Source organism: Heterocephalus glaber, unplaced genomic scaffold, assembly GCF_053883595.1.
Source record: "Heterocephalus glaber isolate CG9 unplaced genomic scaffold, H.glaber_assembly_v1.0 deba00001111, whole genome shotgun sequence".
Taxonomy (NCBI): Eukaryota; Metazoa; Chordata; class Mammalia; order Rodentia; family Bathyergidae; genus Heterocephalus; species Heterocephalus glaber.
The window spans coordinates 1069148-1091825 of NW_028258194.1; the positions used below are offsets into that span (position 1 = coordinate 1069148).

A 22678-nucleotide genomic window follows, 5' to 3' on the forward strand; every position below is an offset into this window, starting at 1 on the left:
TATGGCTGAGTAGTACTCCATTTTATAAAAAAACCCACATTTTCTTTATCCAGTCTCCAGTTGATGGGCATTTGGGCTGAATTTCATTTCTTTTTTTTTTTTTTTTGGTACTGGGGATCGAACTCTGGACCTTGCGCTTTCGAGGCAGGCACTGGAACCACTGAGCTAAATCCCTGGCCCTTCTCTACATCTCTTGTAGAATTCAGCAGTGAATCTTTCAGGGCCTGGACTTTTCTTTGTTGGTAGATTTTAGTATATGTGCTGCTGAAGTAAGCACTGTTGGTAGATTTTAAATTATATCTTCGAGGAGGCTTCTGGGTAGGTGTGCCATGGCTCCCAGCCCAGAGGAGACCTCCACATCGGCGTGCCTTGGCTCCCAGGCAGGAGGAGGCTTCCGGGTAGGCCTGCCATGGTTCCCAGCACAGAGGAGACACAGAAACTGATAATATTAATAAAAGGGACAGAAGGAAACTTTGGGATATGATAGATACATTTATGGTCTTGGTGGATGATGCTTTCATGGATATGTAATTACCTCTGAACTCCTTAAGTTATATACATTAAATATACCCAGATTTTAGATGTCAATCATTATTCAATAAATTATATTTTTTAAAAAGGCTAAGACTTATCCAAAATAAATGAATATGTAAATAAATATACTGTAATGTATCTTATTTCAAATTTGATTTTTATTAAAATCCTTAAAAATTAAAAAAAATAAATTATATCTTCAATTTCATTGGCTGATATTGGATTATTTAAAATTTTTATATCATCTTGGTAATTCATACAAATCTAGGAATATGTCCATTTTTTCTGAATTTTCCATCTTCTTATTAGAGTACAGGTTCTCGAAGTAGGTACTGAAGATCCTCTGGATTTCTGTGGGATTTGTTGTAATTTCAACCTTTTCATTCCTAATTGCATGGATTTGAGTCTTTTTTCCTTTTTTTAAAATAAGGTTAGCTAAGCGTTTGTATATTTTGTTTTATCCTTCAAAGAACCAACTCTTTGATTCATGGATTCTTTGTATTTTTTTAGTCACAATTTCATTAATTTCTGCTCTGATATTTATAATTTCCTACCTTTGGGTTTGGATTGCTTTTCTCGGACCTTGAGGAGTATCATTAGCTTATTTATTTGAGTTCACTCTGTTTTCCTGATGTGGAAATTCACCTTTATACACTTCCCTCTTCAGACTGCTTTCATTATGTTCCATAGGTTCCAGTATGTCATACTGTCATTGTTCGATTATAGCAACTACTTTCTTCATTAATTTCATCTGTGACCCTTTGATCACTCAAGATTATTATTCAATTTCCATATGTGTGCATAATTTCTGTTGTCTTTTGCCATTGCTTTCTAGTTTCATTATGATCTGATAATATAGATGGGATAATTTTGATTCTTTTGCATTTATTTATGCACGCTTTATGGGCTAGTATGTGGTCTGTTTTGGAGAAAGTCCCATGTGCTGCTGAGAAGAATGTGCATTTTATTGTTTTTGGATGGAATACCCTGTAGACATCTATTAAGTCTATTTGTTCGAAGGTTTGATTAAACTCTGACTTTTTTGTTGATTTTTTTTGGTCTAGTTGATCTATCCATTTGTGACAGTGGGGTATTGAGGTCCCTCATTACAACTGTATTGGTGTTTATCTGATTTTTCTTGTCCATTTGTTTGTTTTTTGAGGTTGTGTGTGCCAGTGTTTGGTATATATACTGTACGTTTATAATTGTTATCTCTTCCTGTTGAATTGTTCCTTTAGCCAATATGTAGAGAAAGTGGATTTCAAACCAAAACTGACAGTAGAGGAGCATTTAGGTACAGAAACAGCCAACAGTTTGGGTGCACCTACATGCTCTGAGAAAAGTGAGAGCTGGACTACTCAGAGAAGCTGAATTGCCTATGGAACCAGCTTCTTATTAACTGGGGCTTTCTATAAAGTCTGTTGACCCAGACCACCTGTAGAGTTACAAAAGGCAGAGAAGCTCCAGGCAGCACCTGAAGAATGGAAACAGACATCCTTGACCCTATGTGTGAGGGCGATGACAGCCCCAGGTGGGCCGGGGTGTTTTGAATCAAATGCCTGGGTGCCAGTTGGGTGGGCATGCGGACGGAACTCTGGTCGTGATTGGCTCCTGGTAACCAGGTGACGCAGGATGCATTCCAGTTGGCAGGTGCTGACCTAGTCAGTTGGTCGGAGGTGGTCGGAGATTGCTGAAGGAGAAAGAACTTTGACTTGATCTCTGGCAGGGGCTTTGGCTCTTAGCATTTGTGGGATCTCTAATCCCTTTAAATAAGCCAGATCACTGCCCCTCAGAAGACCAGTCAGCTTAGGGGGCTGGGGGGGGGGTGAGGGTAGGGCCAGCCTGCTGGCCAGAGGGCAGGTGAAAGAACAGCAGATGAGTCTGCTCTGCATTGCTGAGCTCCTCAAGTGGGACTGAGCCAAGGCGCAGTGGTGCCCCATGGGGAACATTCTGACCTGTTGTGTGGGCTCCAAGGCCAGCCGCAAGCCGGGCCGGCGCAAGGGGCCAGTGGAGCCAGATTACGAGTCTGAGATCTGTGGAGCAGTGGCGGGAGCTGCCGTGGCACAAGCACCTGCTTCCCAGGAGACTGAGGAGTTTTCCATGGGAACCAGGCATGGTCACCACCTGCAGCACATCAGTGACCAGGAGAGGCCCCGAGGTAAGGAGGTGGCAGTGGGGACACTGTTTGCCTCAGGTGAGGCTCTCACGTTTTGAACCCTCAGGGCCCGGGGACTTCTGGCTCCTCTGCTCCAGGGACTGGCTTTCTTGGGCCTGGTCTTGGGTGGCTGTGCCTTGCTTTCCCACACTTAGTCCTCTCTGTCTTTGAGGCCAGTGTCTTTCCCTCTCTACCCTAACATCCAGTTCATGGCCCCTTTGGTTCCCAAATCCCATTCTGGATCCTTCATGTTAAGAGCTCTATACCTTGTCCTGTAGGACTTTATCAGGACTTGTTTGATCTACTCATTCACTCCCTTTTCTCAAAATTCCAATATGCCAGTATTGGAGCCTCCCTCCCATCTCCCTGTCCTCTCCTCAGTTGGTATCTAAGTGATGGGACAGGTAAGACCTGGTCCTTCCCTTCCTCACTCCAGGTAGGGGTATTCTAGCAGTTCAGAGCCAAACGCTTGAGGGTTTCTTATGTGAATTCAAGTAGAGGAGTTTATGTGGTGTTCTTGTGTTACCTCTAGATTTAGTCTTCCAGATGTAATTTTTTTTTTGGTACCGGGGACTGAATTCAGGACCTTGTGCTTGCAAGGCAGGCATGGTGCCACTGAGCTAAATTCCTGGCCCCTGCCCTAACCCTTTTTTAAAAAATGTATTTTGAGACAAGGTCTCTGCATCATTAAGATTCCCAGGCTGGGCTTCAACTTGGAGCTGGGTTTACAGGGTAACCCTGAGTCCTGTGTGGAAAGCATTGCATCAGATGATGTGTGAATCTTGTCGGCCCTTCATTTCATTTCAGTGGTAGAGTTTATTTCATTACTACACAGGAAATGTCTTCTAGGTCTTCGTTTTAAGTTTAGCTTGGCTCTCAGTTTCTTTGATAGGCTAATTAAGTCTCTTGATTGACATGCCTTTGTAACTTTTCAGAGTATTGAAAAAAATCATTAAAGAATGAATAAGTATATGAATTATATCTTTAAACACAAAGCATGTAAGTACTTGTGAAAACTTACACTTTGCTTGATGGTGTAAAGTAGGCCCCCGATTGATTTTATAAAAAAATTAGTAGATGGGCTGGGGATTTAGCTCAGTGGTTTCGCCGCCTGCTGCGCAAGCGCAAGGACCCGAGTTCAATCCCCGGTACCAAAAAAAAAAAAAAAAAAAAAAAAATTAATAGAGCTGTCATGTATTGCAAACATGTACTAATAAAAATGGGGAAACCCCAAATAGGATGTTTACATAATTCTTTATGCTTTACAACATGTTCTCATCTGTTGAATGTCTCATTGGGCCCTTCCAAATACAAAGGAAGCCTATGTATAGCCTCTGTGTATTGCTGATTAATTAAGACACAAAGGCAGGAAATGACTGTGTAAGACAGCTCTGGACAACTCCTAGCTCAGGGTGACATAGAAGTGGTACATATGCCAAATTCAATTCTTTATAAAAACCTTTTCAGAGTGCATCTTGTATTTCATGCATAAGATAGACCTTTCTCTTAGAACTCACTCTGTCTTTCTTAGTCACTTATGTGTGTGCGCAAAGCAGAGGCAGCAGTTACCTCTCTGTGTCATATGTGTGCATTCATTTTAATGGATGAGAACAAAAGTAAAGTAACAGGTGGTCTGAGCTTGCTAGTGAAGCTGGGGCGTCTGTTCTGGGGACTGAGCGGAAGGTGAGGATGCTGCGGACAGTGGAATGTCAGGAGAAGCTGGCCAGAGGCAGCAGGCACAGGAGAGTGACAGGCAGTGCTCAGCCTGAGGTGCTGTTGTTTTGTGTTTAAGACATGAGGGTTACATTTTCATTTCCATTTGTCTTTTGAAATTGAATGTTTAGGGCCAGGGAGGGAGCTCACTCACTGGTGGGGCACTTCTGTAGCATGCCTGGAGCGTGGGTTGGATCCCCAGCACTGCAGGGAAATTTTGTAAAATGTTGGTATTCACTAAAGTGACGAGAATCCTCAGCTTCAATATTCAGGTATTACTCTTAAATTTGCATAGAAGTAATGCCAGAACACCAACTATATAGTACAGACACGTTGGAAGTTTGCTTTTTGTCTTTATTTCAGATAATTTTATATCACTTTCCCTGGAAACCGCAAAATGCCCACTTAAATAAAAAAAAATTTTTGCTCTTCTACAATATACAGTTGGATTTTAAGTTTTTAGATAAAATTATACTTAAACTATGCTTTATTCTTCTGTTCTCAATCATTTCAGAATAACATTTTTTCAAGTAATTATAGGGATTCCTAACAACCTAAGAATTTCTGATACCCTCAAAAGTATTTTCTACTACTTTGGCTTCAGTAAGTTAGGTTGGCCCATCATTTATTCATTGTACCTTATGAGTGAGTATCTTTTATAATAAAATCATACACAATTCCATTGTTTGTTTCTTGAGACACAGATAAAAATATTTTGATGACTGATGAATTGTACCTCCCTCCAACAGAATCGAGATGATATATTTTGTCTTATAATTTAAGTCTACAGGATGAATTATTTTGTAGTTAAGATATGTTCGAATTGACTCTTTTTATGCCAAATTGAAGTTACCTTTGACTTCTTTATGGACATGAGAATTCAAATTCCTCTTTAAGGTTTTTGTCATTCTTGATAGCCTATCTCATATCATGTCTCATATCTAATTCTGAATAGCTACCACTCTCAGACATCTGCAGATAATACTGATCTTAGATGACAAACAAGAAAGAACATTAGATAAATCCTTGAAGACATGAGAAACCTGGGAGGAATTAACTAGTTTTGCATAGACTGAGCTGAATGTTTAATGAGCAGCTGGTCAGTGTTCCAGATACAGGGCAGACAGTGCTGTACAAGTAGCCTCCATCTTAACACTGATCCTTACGTTCTAGAGGGGCCAGGGATAGACAATATATGTATGCATAGTCAGGAAGGTCAGGTAGTGAGGTGAGGGGAGAAAGTGAAATTGGGTAATGAGTGGAGGGGGAGGTCAGTTTTACACGGCCAGCGGAAGATGGCTGTGCTCTTTAAGTGATGGCTGAACAGCCCTGAAGGTGAGAGTGATCTAGGTATTGTGCTCCCATGCAGAGGAGTACCTCTCTTCATTTGCACTTCCTTAAATGGAAACAAACTCGATTTGGGCAAATGACAGAAGGATATAAAGGTGGCTGCAGAAGAGTGAAGGAGATACCAGGAGGAAGTGTTATGGTCCTTGTGTGCCTGGTGAGCTTTGACAAAGAATATGGACTTCAGATGTAACAGAAAACCAGGGGGACGATTATAGAAGAGATCTGTCCTTTAAAGTAAAATGAAACTCACTGTAAATTCCAGATACGTGGCATATAGGTAGAGACATCATGGAATGACTCATATGGGCTGCCTTAAATGTCACATTTTCCTCCCCCCCGTTAAAGTAAACCAGTCATGTGTAATAAAAAAGAAGTAGTAACTTGTAACCTGGAAATGTAATCTCAATGTCTTAACAAACTGAGCAAAGTGTTCCTAAGGAATCCATAAATGAAGAGGTTTAATACATTGTATGCAGTGTCACATCTCAGTCACAGTCACTAGGATTGAGGATTGAGACAGGGCAAGACTGAGGATTGATGGAGAGGTGGATCCAGAGTGTGGCTCCGGCAGAGAAGTCAGGAGGGAGAGAGCACTGAACTACGCGGTGCACGGGGGCCCTGCTCTGTGCTGTGCACCCTCGGATGAGCCTGGCCAGCTCGAGGCAGTGGAAAGGGTGGACTCAGACAGAATCAGCAGTTTGCAGGGTAACTGTAAGTCTAGACTGTGTTGTGGGGCATAAAACTAATGTAATGTGTACACCGAGGTATTGCAGCAGGTTAGTAAGGGCAGTGGCCTTCAAATAAATGAGTGCCCAGCAATTGGCTCAGAAACTGTGGACCTCTCCTATTTAAGTGGGATACATTGAAATTAGTTTCTCTTCCTGAAACATGCATTTTCCAGATACTTTGTTGATCACTGCCTTCTCTCTTTAAAATACTGACAAGAAAAATTATTTCTTCACAGTTTGCAGTTACATAATTTTCCTTTCAAAGGCAGGTTGGCACTGTATGGAACCAGGAAATCGATCCCTTTTTGTCTCGTCACTGCACTTTTGGAAGTCTTTCCTACACAGACAAAAGGAATTATTTAAAAACACCACAGACATGAACGTTTTTCTCATCGAAGACTAGAAGAGAATTTTACAAACGCCTAAATCCTCAGCCAGTAGGGGATTGGCTACAAAAAGTATAGGAATAACATTTGCTGCACCATTGTGTGTATTAAACAGTAAATATGCCTGAAAGGGCTGATTATTTTTCTGTAATAAAATGTCAAATTTTATACATTGATAAAGATTTTTTTTTCTCTTTTTATGGTCTTGGAAATCAAAGCCAGGCCCTCGTGCTTGCTAGGTAAGTTCTTTACACCTAAGCGACATTCTTGAGGCCAAGAGCTATTTTTAAAACATGCATAATTAAAGCAACTAAAAGGAATGGTTGTGAGTGTATTCATAACTTCTATACAGAGCATGATTTTGGCATTTGAAAATTTCTGTTCATGACATTTGTTAAATGAGCCAGTGACTTTTGTGTGTCCCCACCTGGAGTGAGATCATCAGCACTGCTGATGTACCAAGACTCTTTAACAGTCACAAGTTACAGAAAACCTACCTCAAGGCAGACGCGTATAACCAGGGAGTTCATGAAGGTTGATTAGGTACAGAGGAACCCAGGAATCAGATCTTCTCAAAACCCATCTGGGCTCTCCTCCCCTCGGCTCGGCTCGGCTCGGCTCTTCTCTCCTGCAAAGACTTTCCTTTCGTGATGGGTGTGGTCACCCCCCTCCCCCCCAGCTGCTCCCTAGCTGGCTGATGGTCCTTGTGGGCAGCTCAGTCTTTCTCTTCTGGTGTTGGGAGGTCTCAAGAGAGACCTTTCTCTCAGACTTTCTCAAGTCTGAGGAAGACTTAAAAAAATTCTTTAAACATTCTTTAATAACTTAAGAAACAAAACGTGCACAACCAAATATTACAGTCATGTAAGTTACGTGTATTCTTAAATGTTCTCTTTACTGGGAAGAACGTTTTCCTTCACCTTGGAATTTAAACACGTATGGCAAGCCAAAGCCATCGCTTGTGGATCTTTGTGGAATAAAGCCTGCTTTGAACCTCTTCATAACCAACGTGACATCTGTATTTTTTTTTCCCATTAAGTTTATTGGTACATGTTAGGTATACAGCACAGTTACATTCATCATTGGGATCTTGTACCTTTACATGATGTATCTTGGTTCTTATTTTTTCCCATTCCCCGGCCCTCCCTTCACCCCCTCCACTCTCCCTATTTACAAAGACTTTGTTTCCAGTTTTTTCATTTTCTCGTATTTTTTTTCCTTCTTTCCTTTCCCCTTCCCCTCCCATTTCCCCTGCTCCTTTAGACCTTTTCTTCCTATTTCACAATATCAGTTATACATTTTGATCCTTGTTTACACTTTTAGGTTTTCACAGCAGAGAAACTATTCGGTATTTACACGTGTGTCATCTTTTCAAAAAAAAGTTTTAGCACTCTTCGCCCCGCCCCGCCCCGCCCCGCCCCGGCGCCCCGCCCCGCCCCGGCGCCCCGCCCCGGCGCCGCAGCGACAAGATGGCGGCGGGGGGTGGCGGCGACAAGTTGGCTGCGGCGGGGGGCGGCGGGCGCGCGTCCTGCCCGCCGGGTCGGCCCGGGCCCGGTGCCAAGGCGGCCGCCCGGCCCGTGAACGCCGCTGCGGCGCGAGCCCGTGTACAGCTGCCAGGCCACCAAGCCCGCGGTGCCGGAGCGCTTCGCCTTCCTGCTCAGCAGCGAGGTGCTCTCGACGCGCGCTTCCTGGCGGGCAAGGGGCTCGGCTGGCAGCGCGTCCCGGCGCACGGGTTTGCGCTGGCCCTGAGTAGCGCCGTCTTCGATCCCACATTCAATGGCGGCATGGCCACCACATCCACGGAGACTGAGCTGCCCGACGTGGAGCCGCAGCCTCTCTGGCGCTGCTCAAGTTCCTGTACTCGGATGAGGTGCAGATCGGCCGAGACCGTCATCGCCACACTGTACACCGCCAAGAAGCACGCAGTGCCCGCGCTCGAGGCCCATTGCGTGGAGTTCCTGAAGAACCTGCGGGCTGACAGCGCCTTCATGCTGCTCACACAGGCGCGCCTGTTCCATGAGTCACAGCTGGCGAGCCTGTGCCTGGAGAGCATCGACAGGAACACGGCCGACGCCGTCACCGCCGAGGGCTTCACGGACATCAACCTGGACACACTGGTGGCCGTCCTGGAGCGGGACACCCTGGGCATCCGGGAGGTGCGGCTGTTCAGTGCGGTCGTGCGCTGGTCTGAAGCTGAGTGTTAGCGGCAGCAGCTGCAAGTAACACCAGAGAACCAGCGGACGGTGCTGGGCAAGGCCCTGGGGCTCATCCGCTTCCCGCCGATGACCATCGAGGAGTTTGCCGCAGGGCCTGCGCAGTCCGGCATCCTGGTGCACCAGGAGGTGGCCAGCCTCTTCCTGCCCTTCACCGTCAACCCCAAGCCGCAAGTGGAGTTCATCGATCGCCCTCGATGCTGCCTGCTCTGCAAGGAGCGCAGCATCAACCGCTTCCAGCAGGTGGAGAGCTGCTGGGGCTACAGCGGGGCCAGTGACCACATCAGGTTCTCGGTCAACAAGCGCATCTTCGTGGTGGGCTTCGGGCTCTACGGATCCATCCATGGGCCCACAGACTACCAAGTGAACATCCAGATCGTCCACACCGACGGCAACACAGTCTTGGGCCAGAACGACACGGGATTCAGTTGCAACGGCTCGGCCAGCACCTTCAGGGTCGCGTTCAGGGAGAAGGTGGAGGTGCTGCCCAAGGTGAACTACACAGCCTGCGCCAGCCTCAAGGGCCCCGACTCCCACTATGGCACCCGAGGCTTGTGCAGGGTGACACACGAGTCACCCACGACGGGGGCCAAGACCTGCTTCACATTCTACTACTCGGCAGGGAACAGCAATGGCACCTCGGTGGAGGATGGGCAGATCCCAGAGGCCATCTACACCTCGGCCCAATGGCCCCGGGGCGTCATCCGCGCATCCACTCCCTGCCCCCTGAGCATCCAGAAGGGGCGTCCCTGGGTCCGTGGTACAGCGTGGCTGGTGCCCAGAGCCCTGGGTGGCTGTGAGACAATCCCTCAAACACCATGGGCCGGACAGGGCGGTGTCTCCACCCTGGGGCCAACCTAGGCCAAGGGTGGCAGGCCCGTGGGGGTGGCTGTCCCCACTGTCCCTGCAGCTCAGGGCCGGCAGCTGCTCACCTAGGCGAATGGAACGGTGTGGTCGCCTGTCGAGTGCACACGCAGTGCCTCAGACCCCCTTTCTGAGCTCAGAAGCCTAGGTGAGGGGTCCCACAGGCCCTAATTGGGGTCTTCTTTCATTCTTGCCTGCTCCCTGGGGACACCGGGGCCTGGCCAGCCACGTACCTGAGGCCACCCTGACCCCTGGCCTGCGGGGGGCGTCCCCCCTCCAAGACACTGGAGACACAGGAGTGGGACTCTGGCGGGGCTCAGCCTCAGTGCTGTCCCCAAGGGCAGCCCCTGTCCATGTAGCAGGTGGTTTGCTCTTTCTGTTCTCGCACCACCCGTGGGCCAGTAGGGCCATCACTGTCCTCTCTGGACAGAAGGCTCGCACCCAGCCCCCGTGGCTAAGCAGGGCCCCAACCCCATGTGCCTGGAGGGATGAAGCTGGAGGCTGCCCCCTGAAATGGGCGGGACCCCAGCTGGCCTGGTGCAGGGTCCAGAGGCGCTGCCCACCCCTGTGCATACTGTAGCCCCAGCTCGCCACCCCAAGCACCCATGTGTCTGTCCCGGTGACTACCCGGAACCTGCATCCTCCCTAAAGCCACAGAAGGAGTGCCCTCCTCGCACCGAGTCATTTTTTAAATAAAGGAAAGAAATGCAAAAAAAAGAAAAAAGTTTTAACAGTAAAAATTAAAAAAAAAAAGGTTTTTTCCCCCAAACTTTCACCACACAGGACAAATTTTGGTCTCTAGAATCTAGTACAGTAACAGTAGTAACTATACCAGTATTAAAATGTTAATGAAATGAAAGCCAAGTACTAAGGTGAGGGCCATGCCTATAATCCCAGCACTGAGGGCTAAAGCAGGAGGATCACAAGTTTGAGCCCAGCCTGGGCAGCTTAGAAGACCCTGCCTCACCAGGCATGGTGGTGCATGCCTGTAATCCCAGCACTCGGGAGGCTGAGGCAGGAGGATCACAGTGGGTTCAAGGCCAGCCTGAACTACATAGGGAGACACTGTCTCAGAAAATTAAAAAAAAAAAAGACCCTGTCTCAAAGAATTTTTTTAAAGGGCTGGGGATGTAGCTCAGTCAAAAATCCTGGGTTCAATCCCTAGCACACTCTCCAAACCAAAAAGAGAAAATAAAGAGAGTACTGAAATAAAAGTGTCAAAAATTAAATGGAACAGTAAGTTTTATGCTAAAAGATTCTTGAGGGAGAAAAAAAGCAGTTTCACATACTTATCAACACTTCCTTTTCTCATGGTCTTTCTTTTTTCATGTGATTAACTGACCAACTGTGGATCACGTGTTCATCCTAAAGCCCTGGAGAGAGGGCCAGTCTGTTATTTGGGCTGGTTCCTCTTATTTTCTGCATGTTGTCATTTTTTTTTTATCCCACCCTCTTTGAATTTTATCTGCAGATACGTAGTACCACATCTTGGTTTGGAAGGAGAGAGAGTGTGTGTGTGTGTGTGTGTGTGTGTGTGTGTGTGTGTGTGCGTGTTTTAAGCTGGTTCCTCTTATTTTGATACTTAATTTTCCTGGACTTCATTGAAAGTTTGTCATTATAAAGGTGCCGATAGCTAAATGGCTCTTGCTGTAAACTAGTTTTAATCGTTTAATTAATTTGAAATTCAAATGGTAATATATTGATGCTTTTGTAGGAAGTGGTCCCATATCCCTTCAGAAACTTTAGTCAGCCATGAAAGTCTCTGTCACCTTGTGGACATAATTTTATTTTTCCACATAACTAAGATTTTCTCATCTTCTAATAGATATGCCAAAAACATGAATTTTTGTTGGAGTCTTTTACATAAGAATAGTTTTAATGAACCTGTGGAAGGAATACCATGAAGAGCAATGAGTAGGCCTCAGTCAGTTTCTAGTGACCTGCACTGAAGTATATTAAAGTGGGTGATTAAAGCTCAGGTTAAACCCAGAAGCCTCATGTTATGCGTATGCAAGATTCTAAGCATATTACCGGGAGGGGACAAAAGAAGGACTCTTAGGCCGTGTATGAAACAGTGAGTTAGATGGTAGTCACTACTAGTCATTCTCTTTTAATGTATTGGTATGCATTTTGATTTTGTCAGGGTGAGGGAGGTGTGATTTGACCATTGAACTCCCTTTTTAAAAAGTAGAATAATTTTTAACACGTGGTTAAGGAAATATTACTTTACTGTTATTATATCTGAATCTTGGCACAGTTTGTCACAAGATTGGTTAAGTAGCTTGAAGTCACTGAGGAGGGTCATAGCTGCCCATGTGATGACTTTTATTACCTCATGTAATAGCACAGTTTGTATTACAAAAGTTTAGTCTTCACTAAGTGAATGATTCTCCCAGTTTGGTTCCAAGAATCAAAAGTATATGGAAATTGACAAAAAGTAAAAAAAAAAAAATCAGTTTCCATCCAGGAAGAGTTTGTAGATCAGGAGATTGCATCTCTAAGCAGTCTTAAGTCTGCCATGGTGAACAGCCACCAAACAAAACAGCTAACAAAACGTGTTCCCTTATTGAGTGCAGCTAGGATTAACCGTGCAATTGGTTGTCTACAGAATGTTTGCTGTTTGAAAATACTTGTTTCACTGAACTGGTATCTGACAGTGTATCCGTGATGCCAGGGCAGTGCTTGCTCTCGACACTGATCCTGCAGTGTGGCAGTGTCAGCACAGAAAGGCGTGCTTGTGTTTCTGTTGGGTGAGTAGGACAGGGGAAGAGGGCATATTTGATTCATCTAAAATGTGTTTTAGATCGTTCAGGTGCAAGTTTAGAAAAATAAATGTAAGACATAGCCTATTTCATTCCATAGGTGTAGAGAGAGTCTACAGTCGGACAGTTCCCCAGGAGAATTCTTACATGCTTGCCTGTGTTTCTTTCCTATTCATAACTAAAAACTTTCTCAACACTACTAAATGATGAAAGGTGTCGTTTAGCTACTTTGAAGACCATCTACTTTCCTACTGAACTAAATCATCACATCCTTTCCTTTTCCTCTGTAGGTGAAGCTCTGGAATCAAACCCTGCTGACCATCCAAGGGCAAGCACAATTTTCCTGAACAAATCTCATGCATACAGTAAAACGCTACTCCCCATCAAAGATGGGGCTGAAAACCATTGCTGTTTTATGTGCTATATTATAGACAGTGTTTAGAAGAACTCATACATTGGCTTCCATTTTTCAACTTTCTGTATGTTACTTTACTTTTACTGTGTGATTATGCATTTTCTTTTAAATGTCACTGTTTGAGAGCATGTGGCTTACATTAACACATTTTGGCACTTTGTCAGTACAGTAGACCACATGATTAAGACGCGGTCATGGATTTGTACTTACTTTTTCACACTCTTTTGGATCTTTTCTCTAACTCCACAGAGGAGAGTTTAAAGAGAAATGATAGGACTTAAGTTAAACTTAGATTATCATATCAACAAATTAAAAAATCATGTATTATATGCATGTATATGGGAGGGAAGAGAGGGAGAGATCTTGAATCATCTCTTTGACCCCATTCCCCACAGTGCTCTTACCAAGTGAGCCTGCCTCACACCACATTTATGATTTATGGTGTTCTCAGAAATTTTCCGTTATTCAAAACCTTTTCACCCTCATTTCAGAATCGGTGCAAACATGCTCCTCTAATATTTCCTAAAAGGATAGCCAATGTGTGGAATGAGTGTAAATTTCTTGTGTCCTATTTGCTTTAGGAATCAGATGTATGAACTTGTGTGCACCTCAACTTCTTTTTCTTAATGTTTGGTCAGTTCTTTTTCTGTTGAAAAAACACATGTGACCAAAATTTTAGTTGATTTCAATGGTAAGAATTTAAGGAAGGTAGGTTCGATACTACCTGGAGAGATGCAGCACAATGAAAAATGTTTTTTACCTGCATTTCCATTGGTGTGAAATTTTCCTTCCTGAGCGGGTCATTTCTGGTTAGCATTGCTGTTTCTCCATTTCCTCGAGGGCCGAGGGCCTCTCCTGGGGGAGCATAGGAAGCCCGAGGGGCTGCCCTGGGCTCCCCTCTTCAGGGGAAGGATGGGCCTGCAGCAGTTTCAGGGTTAGAGGGGAAGGCAGGGGGCACTGTGGCCCGTGTTGCTCTCGGAGCATTTACTCTGTTAGAGCAAAATGAATTTGTGTGCCATTGACACTCTGCTCAGCTAGATCAGCACACTCATTTCAAGTCCAGTATTTAAGGAGGATTACTTTACAGTTGTTTAAAGGCCCACTCATTTTTTAGTAACATATTTTCAGTGCAGTATCTTTGTAGACTCCCAGTCAGTGTTTTAAGATACTTCCAGGAGTTCTAGTGCAGTGAGAGGTCAGTGCTTAGCCAGAAACTGGTTCTTAGAGCTGTCTGCTGTTAGATACTTGTAATTAAGCTGTGTGGTAATGTACAATTATAAAATACTATTTATTTGCTCAAGAAAGTCTGTACAGTGGTTGAGATTTGCAAAAAGTTAACTTAAAAAAAAAAATTAGCTAAGTTTCTCATCTGGCCCAGCTTGTTTTATAGTTTTCTTTTATATAAGGAGAGTCTGTCATCTTTTAGGTTAAAAAAAGATATAACTAAGTTTTTGGTTTTTACTTTATGGAATTCATCCTGGCAGATGATTTATTTTAAAAAATAAAATAGATTTTTATTTCATTCTGTATGTTTGTAATCCATTGGATAATTAGTAGCGACTTCTGTGTACTTTTCTAAGACATTTGTATCAGAATGGATCAGTTAGTTTTTTTCTTTTTTTTTTATTCTTAGCACAAGATCAGAGGAAAAGCAACTATTTCAACCACGTAAGTAAATAATTGGAAAGATAAGAAACTAAGAATGAATCAAAATATTTCTGCCATGATTTCTAAATATATAAAGAGGAGCCAGTCTGTTACCATGGACTTCTTTTTCTGCATTTTGTAAATCTCTTACATTTTCCTGCAATGCTTTAAATCTACTCAGGAAAGGCTTTGACTTAGTAATTTCCGTTTTTGAGGGGTTTTGATGTATAAGTTCAATTACAGTAATATGGATATAGAGTTAAAGATCTACTTGAAATATTTTGCCTTGATTTAGTCCCTTAAAAAACCATAGTAAACTATTTATTTTGGTACTGGATATCGAACTCAGGACCTTGTGCTTGCCAGGCAGGTGTGGTCCCACTGAGTTATATCCCTGGCCTGAGTAAACTACTGAATACATCAGTTTTTAGCACTATTTATTATTTTTCTGTCATTAACAGTTGAATGTTTAGCTTCCTCTTTCCACCATGACCTTATTCTCCCCGATTTCCTTGCAATGTATCATAGTTTTTAAATTAAATAGCAAATTGGTATTGACATTGTGACTGTTGTTCACTGCTGAGTTATGCAATAATAGTCCCACTGCGTTGCCTCTTTGTACACCTTTAATTCTTTCTCTTAAATATTTCTGAAGTCTGAGCAGTTCTGTACTTCTCCTGGGTGATCCTCCTTCCCTAAGCAACGTTAGTTCACAAAGTCAAGTACCATAAGTAACCCCAGCTAGTCTTTCTGTTTTCACATTCTTCCTTTTTTGTGGGGGAGGGGGAATTAATTTCCTATTTTCAATTGGACGGTGTTCTTTTTTTTTTTTTTATACTGGGGATCGAACTTAGGACCTTGCTCTTGCGAGCCAGGCGCCGGAGCCACTGAGCTAAATCCCCGGCCCAAACTGGACAGGGTTCTTAACAGCCACCCCCATGTTATAACATTTGTCGCATGCTTATCAAGATATTTTCCCTGTCCTAAACATAGCTGTTTCATTGCTTCCCTGAGGCCGCCCTCGTAAGTCTTTCCTACCTTAGGAAGGCTGGCTTTCCCTCAGGCCTGCTGTCTCGATCTTTCTCCGGGATGTCTCCTTGAAGTCATCTGGTTCTTGTATAACTGCTGTCCTCGCTGTCCTGGATTCTTTTGTTTCCTCTGTCTTGCTGCACTCCCCTGTGTTACTGGAGCACACTTTGCTGGAAAAGGGCATATCGATGATTTTTTTTTTTTTGGTACCGGGGATCAAACTCGAGACCTTGTGCTTGGGAAGCAGGTGGTGGAACCACTGAGCTAAATCCTCGGCCATATCAATGATTTGAAAGATCTAACCTGGAAGGAAACCCCTCCTACTTAATAAAACATAGACTTGTAGGTTGAAGCTAATTTTCACAACGGTCTTCTCATTTCTAGTGATGCTCTTAAGTCTGTTGCCATCCTATCATATGCATAATAAATAACTAGTTCTAGCCAGCTCCCGGAAGCTTGTGGTATCTTCTCTATCTCTGGGATGCTGAAAGAACACAGTAAGTTTTGTTATTGACTTTTCGTCTTATTGGGATGGCCATTAAAGTCTGCAGTCTGCCTGATATTTTCTCCAATTTTTTTCTTATAGTTTGGTTATTCAGATAGTGTGGCTGTCAGACCAGTATTTCTTCACTAATGTCAAATTTCCATCCCCTTTCCATTTTCTAGTTTTCCCTTTGGCACTGATTATGTACTAGATTCCTTGACTTTGTGCTTTGAACCTTGTATTGAAATGTTTTACAGTTTTCATTTGCCTGAATTTCGAGAACTCCCACAAATTCCTTTGTCCCTGTTGCTCTTGTTGGGGGCTTCCCTGAAATGTGTGGCTGTCCCAGCATTCTCTGGTAGGAAATACTCTATGGGCACAAGACTTTTTCTTAACTAATGGGCCTCACTGCAAGAATTTGTCAGCGAAGCTAGCTCTTCATTGTTGGACTCTAGTATATTATCTGGGACCGGGTCTCTGGGGCAGCCTGATTTCTTCAGAGAAGAAGCTCCTGGCCTTCTACCTGAGGAGTACAATCAAGGCAGCCTGGTTTCCAGAAATTGTTTGGTGCACAATTTTCCCCTGTTATTTTCCAGTTTTAGTCTTGGTATACTTGGTATCTCCAGGGCTGTCAGGTTCAGTATCTCTAGAATATAACATCTGCATTCTGCAGTGATGGGGGACAGGTTTGCATGTTTATTTCTTATGGTTCTTCTTGGCCTCTGTTTCGCATTTTACTCCAAGGTGCTGTGTGCTTCTGAGTTGGGAACCTGCTGTGGGTTCTGCCATCATAGACAAACTGGCTGGCTGGTTCCTGTCCCAGTCACTTTCCATAGGCACCAGATTTGTGCTCCAACTGAATGAAGGTAGATGGGGTCAAATGTGCAGGACATGGAGGAAGAAAAAGGCAGTGTAGGCAGAGAGCAGGATGGATGAGACTGGAATGTGCCCTGATGTGTATCAGATGGCTTAGAGAATAAAATTAATAACACCTTGAGTGGTTGAGGCTTTCCATGGGAGTAATGTAATGGGAGTAATGTCTACCTAAAAATGTACTGAATGTTAAAGTCCCAAGGTTGTTTCTGTCGTCTGTTTTAGATGTGAGGGAATCTTAAAGATTCTGCACTCTCGGTAAGGGGACAGGCGTGGAGAGACCCATGGCCCTGGCGTGTTTGTAACTGAGCAGCCCTGGCACAGAGTCCTTTGACTCTGAAACATTTGTTTCATCACACTAACACACTCATATCAGTTAACTAATTAATTAAGTACTAGGCTTTTGTTTGCTAATATTGTGCCAGTATTATTTAAAGCATTACATTTTATTCTGGTTACTGAATAGTAGAAATAGAAAATCTCAGCTGTTTTTTTATTGCTTAAGAGAAAATCTCTAAAATCTTACTTTACACTTGTTATAATATTTATAAAGGGATTCACACTAAATGCTTGTCAGGTTTGATGATAGGTACCATACTAAGGGCAGCACTGTATAACCCATTCCCCGAGCATCCCTGGAAGTAAAGGGCCTCTGCAGAGCTATACGCATGATACTACTCTCAAACAGTTTGTACAGTGTAAGAAACATCTTAGTGGTTTGTCATTTGACATTTTAAGCAAGGGAAAACTCCCACCTTTTATGGATGTAACTTACTATGACATTCTCTTCTACTTTCCTTTCCCTTCAGGTGTTTCCAGGGCAGCTTACTAGGAGATATAACTCTTGCTCAACGATATATGTAGATGACAGCACACTCAGCCTGCCTAACTGTGCAGACATGGTGGAATGGTGAGTACAGGAGGTTGCAGGGGCCCTAGTGGCGGATTCCCACTGATAAAGCATCCCAGCCAGTGCTGGGTAATTTCAGCCATGTGATTATCCTCCTCTTTGCTCAGTTTAAGACACTGGGACCAACTTTGTGAATTTTCAGTTTTTGTTTTAATCTCAGACTGTATGGTAGAAGGGAACACCAATTAGCAAATAAAGAATCCTGGGAAAAGTGTACTTCTTTATTTCATGGATTTATGTTAAACTTAAAGAGAGGAGGTGCTTTCTATTGGATGGTTTCTAGAAAAAACAATTAGTTCTGTGTGAGTTACAGGCCTAAAAGAGTGTTTAACACTTTAGCAATGAGTCTCGGAAGAAGGAACAGCGTTTCTTCTGTTGGCACCGCAGTATGTCAGCATTTGAATGCTCTCCATCGTATGTGAGCAGCTCACCAGGATCATAAACTCAGCACCATAACAAACTAAAGATACAAAGTTTAGAAAGCAGGATACTTTATTGGAAAGGGAGAAAAAGGAGCAGATAGATAGCTACCCTGCCAAGAATCAAGATGAAAAGATGGAGGACCAGTGGCTTTTGTCCTTGGCTGCCTTTACTGGGTGCCAAGGACTCTTTGCCTACCTGGAACTTGCCATAACCCAGCTGGTTCCCTGGGCGGTCTTGGCATTAGACTGAGCCTCCTTCCCTATGTCATTGTCATTTCTTGGGGGCAGGGGTACATGTAACTTCTGTCTATTTGTCCTTGAACAGTGTCTTACCCCCAGGTGGCAGGTGACTGGCTAGGAGGTGCATATTCATGGTTAGTTTAGGGTTAGTAAGGGGAGGTGTGGGTCTCTGTTGTAGTAGTAATATGGTGGCCTTAGAGTGGATACATATGTATGTGTATATGTGTGTGTGTGTGTGTTAGTTCACACCTATACACACTGAATAGAGCTTTCCCCAGAGTTAGCCAGCCCCCTCCACCTTCTGCTTCCCCTGCATTCTACTGAAAGCAGAAAGGGATGGCTAGTCTTGGCTTTGTGTACTTGGCTTTCTCTGTACTCTGCTTGTCAGCTCTTTCTCTGGTTTTGGGTGCAACTTTCAAGGCCATTTGGTGCCTTTCTTTAAGTGTTTTTTTTTCTCTCTACCCTTGAGCTTGAGACTGTTCTCAGGGGAATTTTCCCAGTAAAGTTTTAAGTCCTTCTAGTTAGGGTTAGCCAGAAAACCTAACGAGCCCCCTATTTTATTCTTTCCCTGCCTACAGACCCCTTTCCCCTGCACTGATGGGTCACAATCAGAGATGCGCAATGAGAAGAGCCTGACAGGAATCTTTCAAACTTATCGAAAGCCAGGTGCAGAACTTCCCCACTGAGTTGGGGTTGTCCAGGGAACATTATCCATGTCCCCTTGGGTTATGAGTTTTGGTTTTCAGAATGGAGCTTATATTTCTTTAGACTGTTAATGCTCTTATCCTTCATTTTACTTTTTCTGTCAAAAAATGTAAATAACATAAGAATTTAATTTTGTTTCTCACATGTCAGCTTTTCTTTTTAGCTAATCATCAGCACAGTGGTACCTTGGTTCACGAACTTAATTCTTTGCACAGTTCTGGTCAAAACCCAAATTGGACGAAAGCCAATCAAATCCAATGGTTATGTCTAGTGTTGACCTTATGGGGAAATTTGATTCAGTTCTCATTCAATTTACTTTGCACCAGAATTGTAGAAAGAATTAAGTCTGTGAACCAAGGTACCACTGTAATTTCTACTTGTATTAAAAACTACAAGTTCACATACCTGGTAATATTTTTCTCTCACACTTACAATAGTAAATGAGATCAAATTGTGTTTCACCAAAAACTCAGCACTGTGTCTAAGTTTTGAAATTTGGCATCTATCAAGTAATTCCTGAATGTTTGTATTCAGCCAGCACCCCAAATCCATGACTAAAAAGCTGCTCTGCTTTGTTAGGGTTGCCAGCTTCTTTTGCATTAAAAACCTTGTGAAGGTTCAATTTATAACTCAGCATAGAGTTTTAAAGAGTAACCTTCCTCAATCAAGTAGGATTAACACTTGTTTTTCTCCCCATCTTAGTCTAATGTTTAGAATTTTGCTTTGAAGTACAGTAAGTTTTAGTTGGCTTTCATTGTATTTTGTTAAATCATTGTGCGCACTACTTTTCAAATAAATATTTAGTAATTAATAGGACAAGTAACCATTTAGGAAAATTTAAAAAGTGTTTATCATGGGGTAATAGTTCATTGTTCTCATTAGTACACTTTTTTTTTTTTTGATACCGGGGATCGAGCTCGGGACCTTGCACGTTTGAGGAAGGTGGAGGAACTACTGAGCTAAATCCCCAACCCAATAGCTCATTGTTCTCAATAAGATGGGTAAACCTTATTAGAATCACTTACACAACTTTTTCAAAACACGTGTCTGCACACACGTGCATTTTCCCCACCTGTACCTTCCCTTCAATCTATGGGTACTCGCGAGCACTAGGAAATCAGGGATGAAGGCAAGGTGTAATAATATACACAAAAGCATTCCCAGTGATTCTGACTTGGTCAGGGTGTATGATCTTCTTGATGACACTCTGTATTCTGTCTGCCAGTATCTTGTTGAGGATTTTTGCATCTATGTTCATTAGGTAGATTGGTCTGTAGTTCTCTTTTGGTGTTGGGTCTTTCCCTGGAATCAAAGTAACACTTGCTTCCAGGAATGAAGCCTTGCTTCCCTTTCAATTTCCTTGATGAGCTTAAGGAGTAATGGTGATAGTTCTTCTTTAAATGTCTTGTAGAATTCAGCAGTGAAGCCATCAGGACCTGGGCTTTTCTTTGTTGGTAAATTGTTTATTACATTTTCAATTTCACTCATTGTAATTGGGGTGTTTAGAATTTCTATGTTGTCTTCATTTAACTTTGGCAATTCACATGTATCTAGGAATCTGTCCATTTCTTCTGTGTTTTCCATTTTATTAGAGTACAGCTTCTCAAAGTAGATATTGATGATCTTCTGGATTTCTGCTGGATCTGTTGTGACTTCACCTTTTTCATTCTTAATTGCATGGATTTGAGCCTTTTCTTTCCTTTTTCTGATAAGGTTGGTTAAAGGTTTATCAATTTTATTTATTCTTTCGAAAAACCAACTTTTTGATTCATTGATTTTTTTGTATTGTTCTCTTAGTCTCCATTGCATTGATTTCTGCTCTGATCTTTATAATTCCCTCCCTTGTAAGAGCTTTGGGTTTGTTGTGCTCTTCTTTTTCTAGGAGCTTGAGGTTCTGCATTAGGTTCTTAATTTGAGTTCTCTCTGTTTTCCTGATATGGCCATTCACTGCTATGAATTTCCCATGTAGAACTGCTCTCATTGTGTCCCATAGATTCCTGTATTTTGTACTGGCATTATCATTTACTTGTAGAAACTGTCTAATTTCTTTTTTAATTTCCTCTGTGACCCATTGGTTTTTCAGGAGGGTGTTATTCAATTTCCATGTGTTTGTGGGGGTTTTGAGATTTCTTATGTTATTGATCTCCAATTTTATTGCACTATGGTCTGATAATATATAGAGGGTAACTTCAATTCTTTTACATTTACTTAGACGTGTCCTATGAGGTAGCACATGGTCTGTTTTGGAGAATGACCCATGTGCAGCTGAAAAGAATGTGTATCCTGATTTTGCGGGGTGGAACACTTTGTAAACATCTATTAAGTCCATTTGTTCAGTAGCTTGGTTCGGTTCTAGAATTTCATTGTTAAATTTTTTGTCTAGATGATCTGTCTATTTGTGATAGTGGGGTATTGAAGTCTCGCAGTACAACTGTATTAGTGCTTATTTGGTTTTTCATGTCCATTAATATTTGTTTTGTATAGTTGGGGGCATTCATATTTGGTGCATATGTATTTATGATTGTCATCTCTTCCTCTTGGACTGTTCCCTTCACAAGGATGTAATGACCATCTTTGTCTCTCTTATTTAGTTTTGGTTTGAAATCTACTTTGTCCCTAAATAAAGATTGCTACCCTTTTTTTTTCCAGGTTCCTGTTGCATGGAGAACTGTTGTCCATCCTTTTACTTTCAGTCTATGAATTTCTTTTTGAGTTAGGTGTGTTTCTTGTATACAGCATATTGTTAGATTTTACTTCTTAATCCATTCTGCCAGTCTATTTCTTTTGATTGGTAAATTGAAGCCATTAACATTGATGGTTATAATTGATAGATATTGACCCTTCCGTATCATGATGTTTTACTGTTGTTGGGTCTCTTATTTTTTATTTTTCCCTCTTTCCCTTTAGTTTCTTACCTTGCCTGGTGGCTTCCCTCTGTTGGGTCTCATGGAGTTGTGACCTTCATTGTCTTTTTCTAGGATATTGTTTAGAATTGTTTGGAGTGCTGGTTTGGTGTTCATGAAATTTCTCAGGTGTTCTTTATCGTGATAGTATCTAATTTCCCCATCAATTTTGAAGGATAATTTTGTAGGATACAACAGTCTAGGTTGGAAGTTATTTTCTTTTAGGGCTTGAAATTAGGTGTAGATTTTTTTTAATTGTGGCTAATTGGAGTTCTATATGCCTCACTTATCTGTATGTCCGATTCTCTACCTCTGTTTGGGAAGTTTTCTACTATTACTTCTGTGAAC

The 22678-nt window shown here is 42.7% G+C and overlaps 1 protein-coding gene and 1 pseudogene across 3 annotated transcripts in view; both read left to right on the forward strand.

Moving 5' to 3' along the window:
* Positions 1-2129: 2129 nt before the first annotated feature.
* Positions 2130-22678, forward strand: part of LOC101703279 (cyclin-Y-like protein 1) — a 39504-nt gene continuing 18955 nt past the window's right edge. The window contains exons 1-4 of one of the 3 annotated variants that reach the window (XM_021251581.2): positions 2130-2692; positions 12993-13067; positions 14751-14785; positions 17960-18060. In XM_021251581.2, the coding sequence (XP_021107240.1) occupies positions 2473-2692; positions 12993-13067; positions 14751-14785; positions 17960-18060 (431 nt within the window). In that variant the 5' untranslated portion in view covers positions 2130-2472. Of the gene's footprint in view, positions 2693-9385; positions 9569-9958; positions 10089-12992; positions 13068-14750; positions 14786-17959; positions 18061-22678 lie in introns of those variants that run through there. The other 2 variants (XM_087210119.1, XM_087210118.1) reach the window with 2 other exon arrangements.
* On the forward strand, positions 8333-9937 carry LOC106008575 (BTB/POZ domain-containing protein 2 pseudogene; annotated as a pseudogene).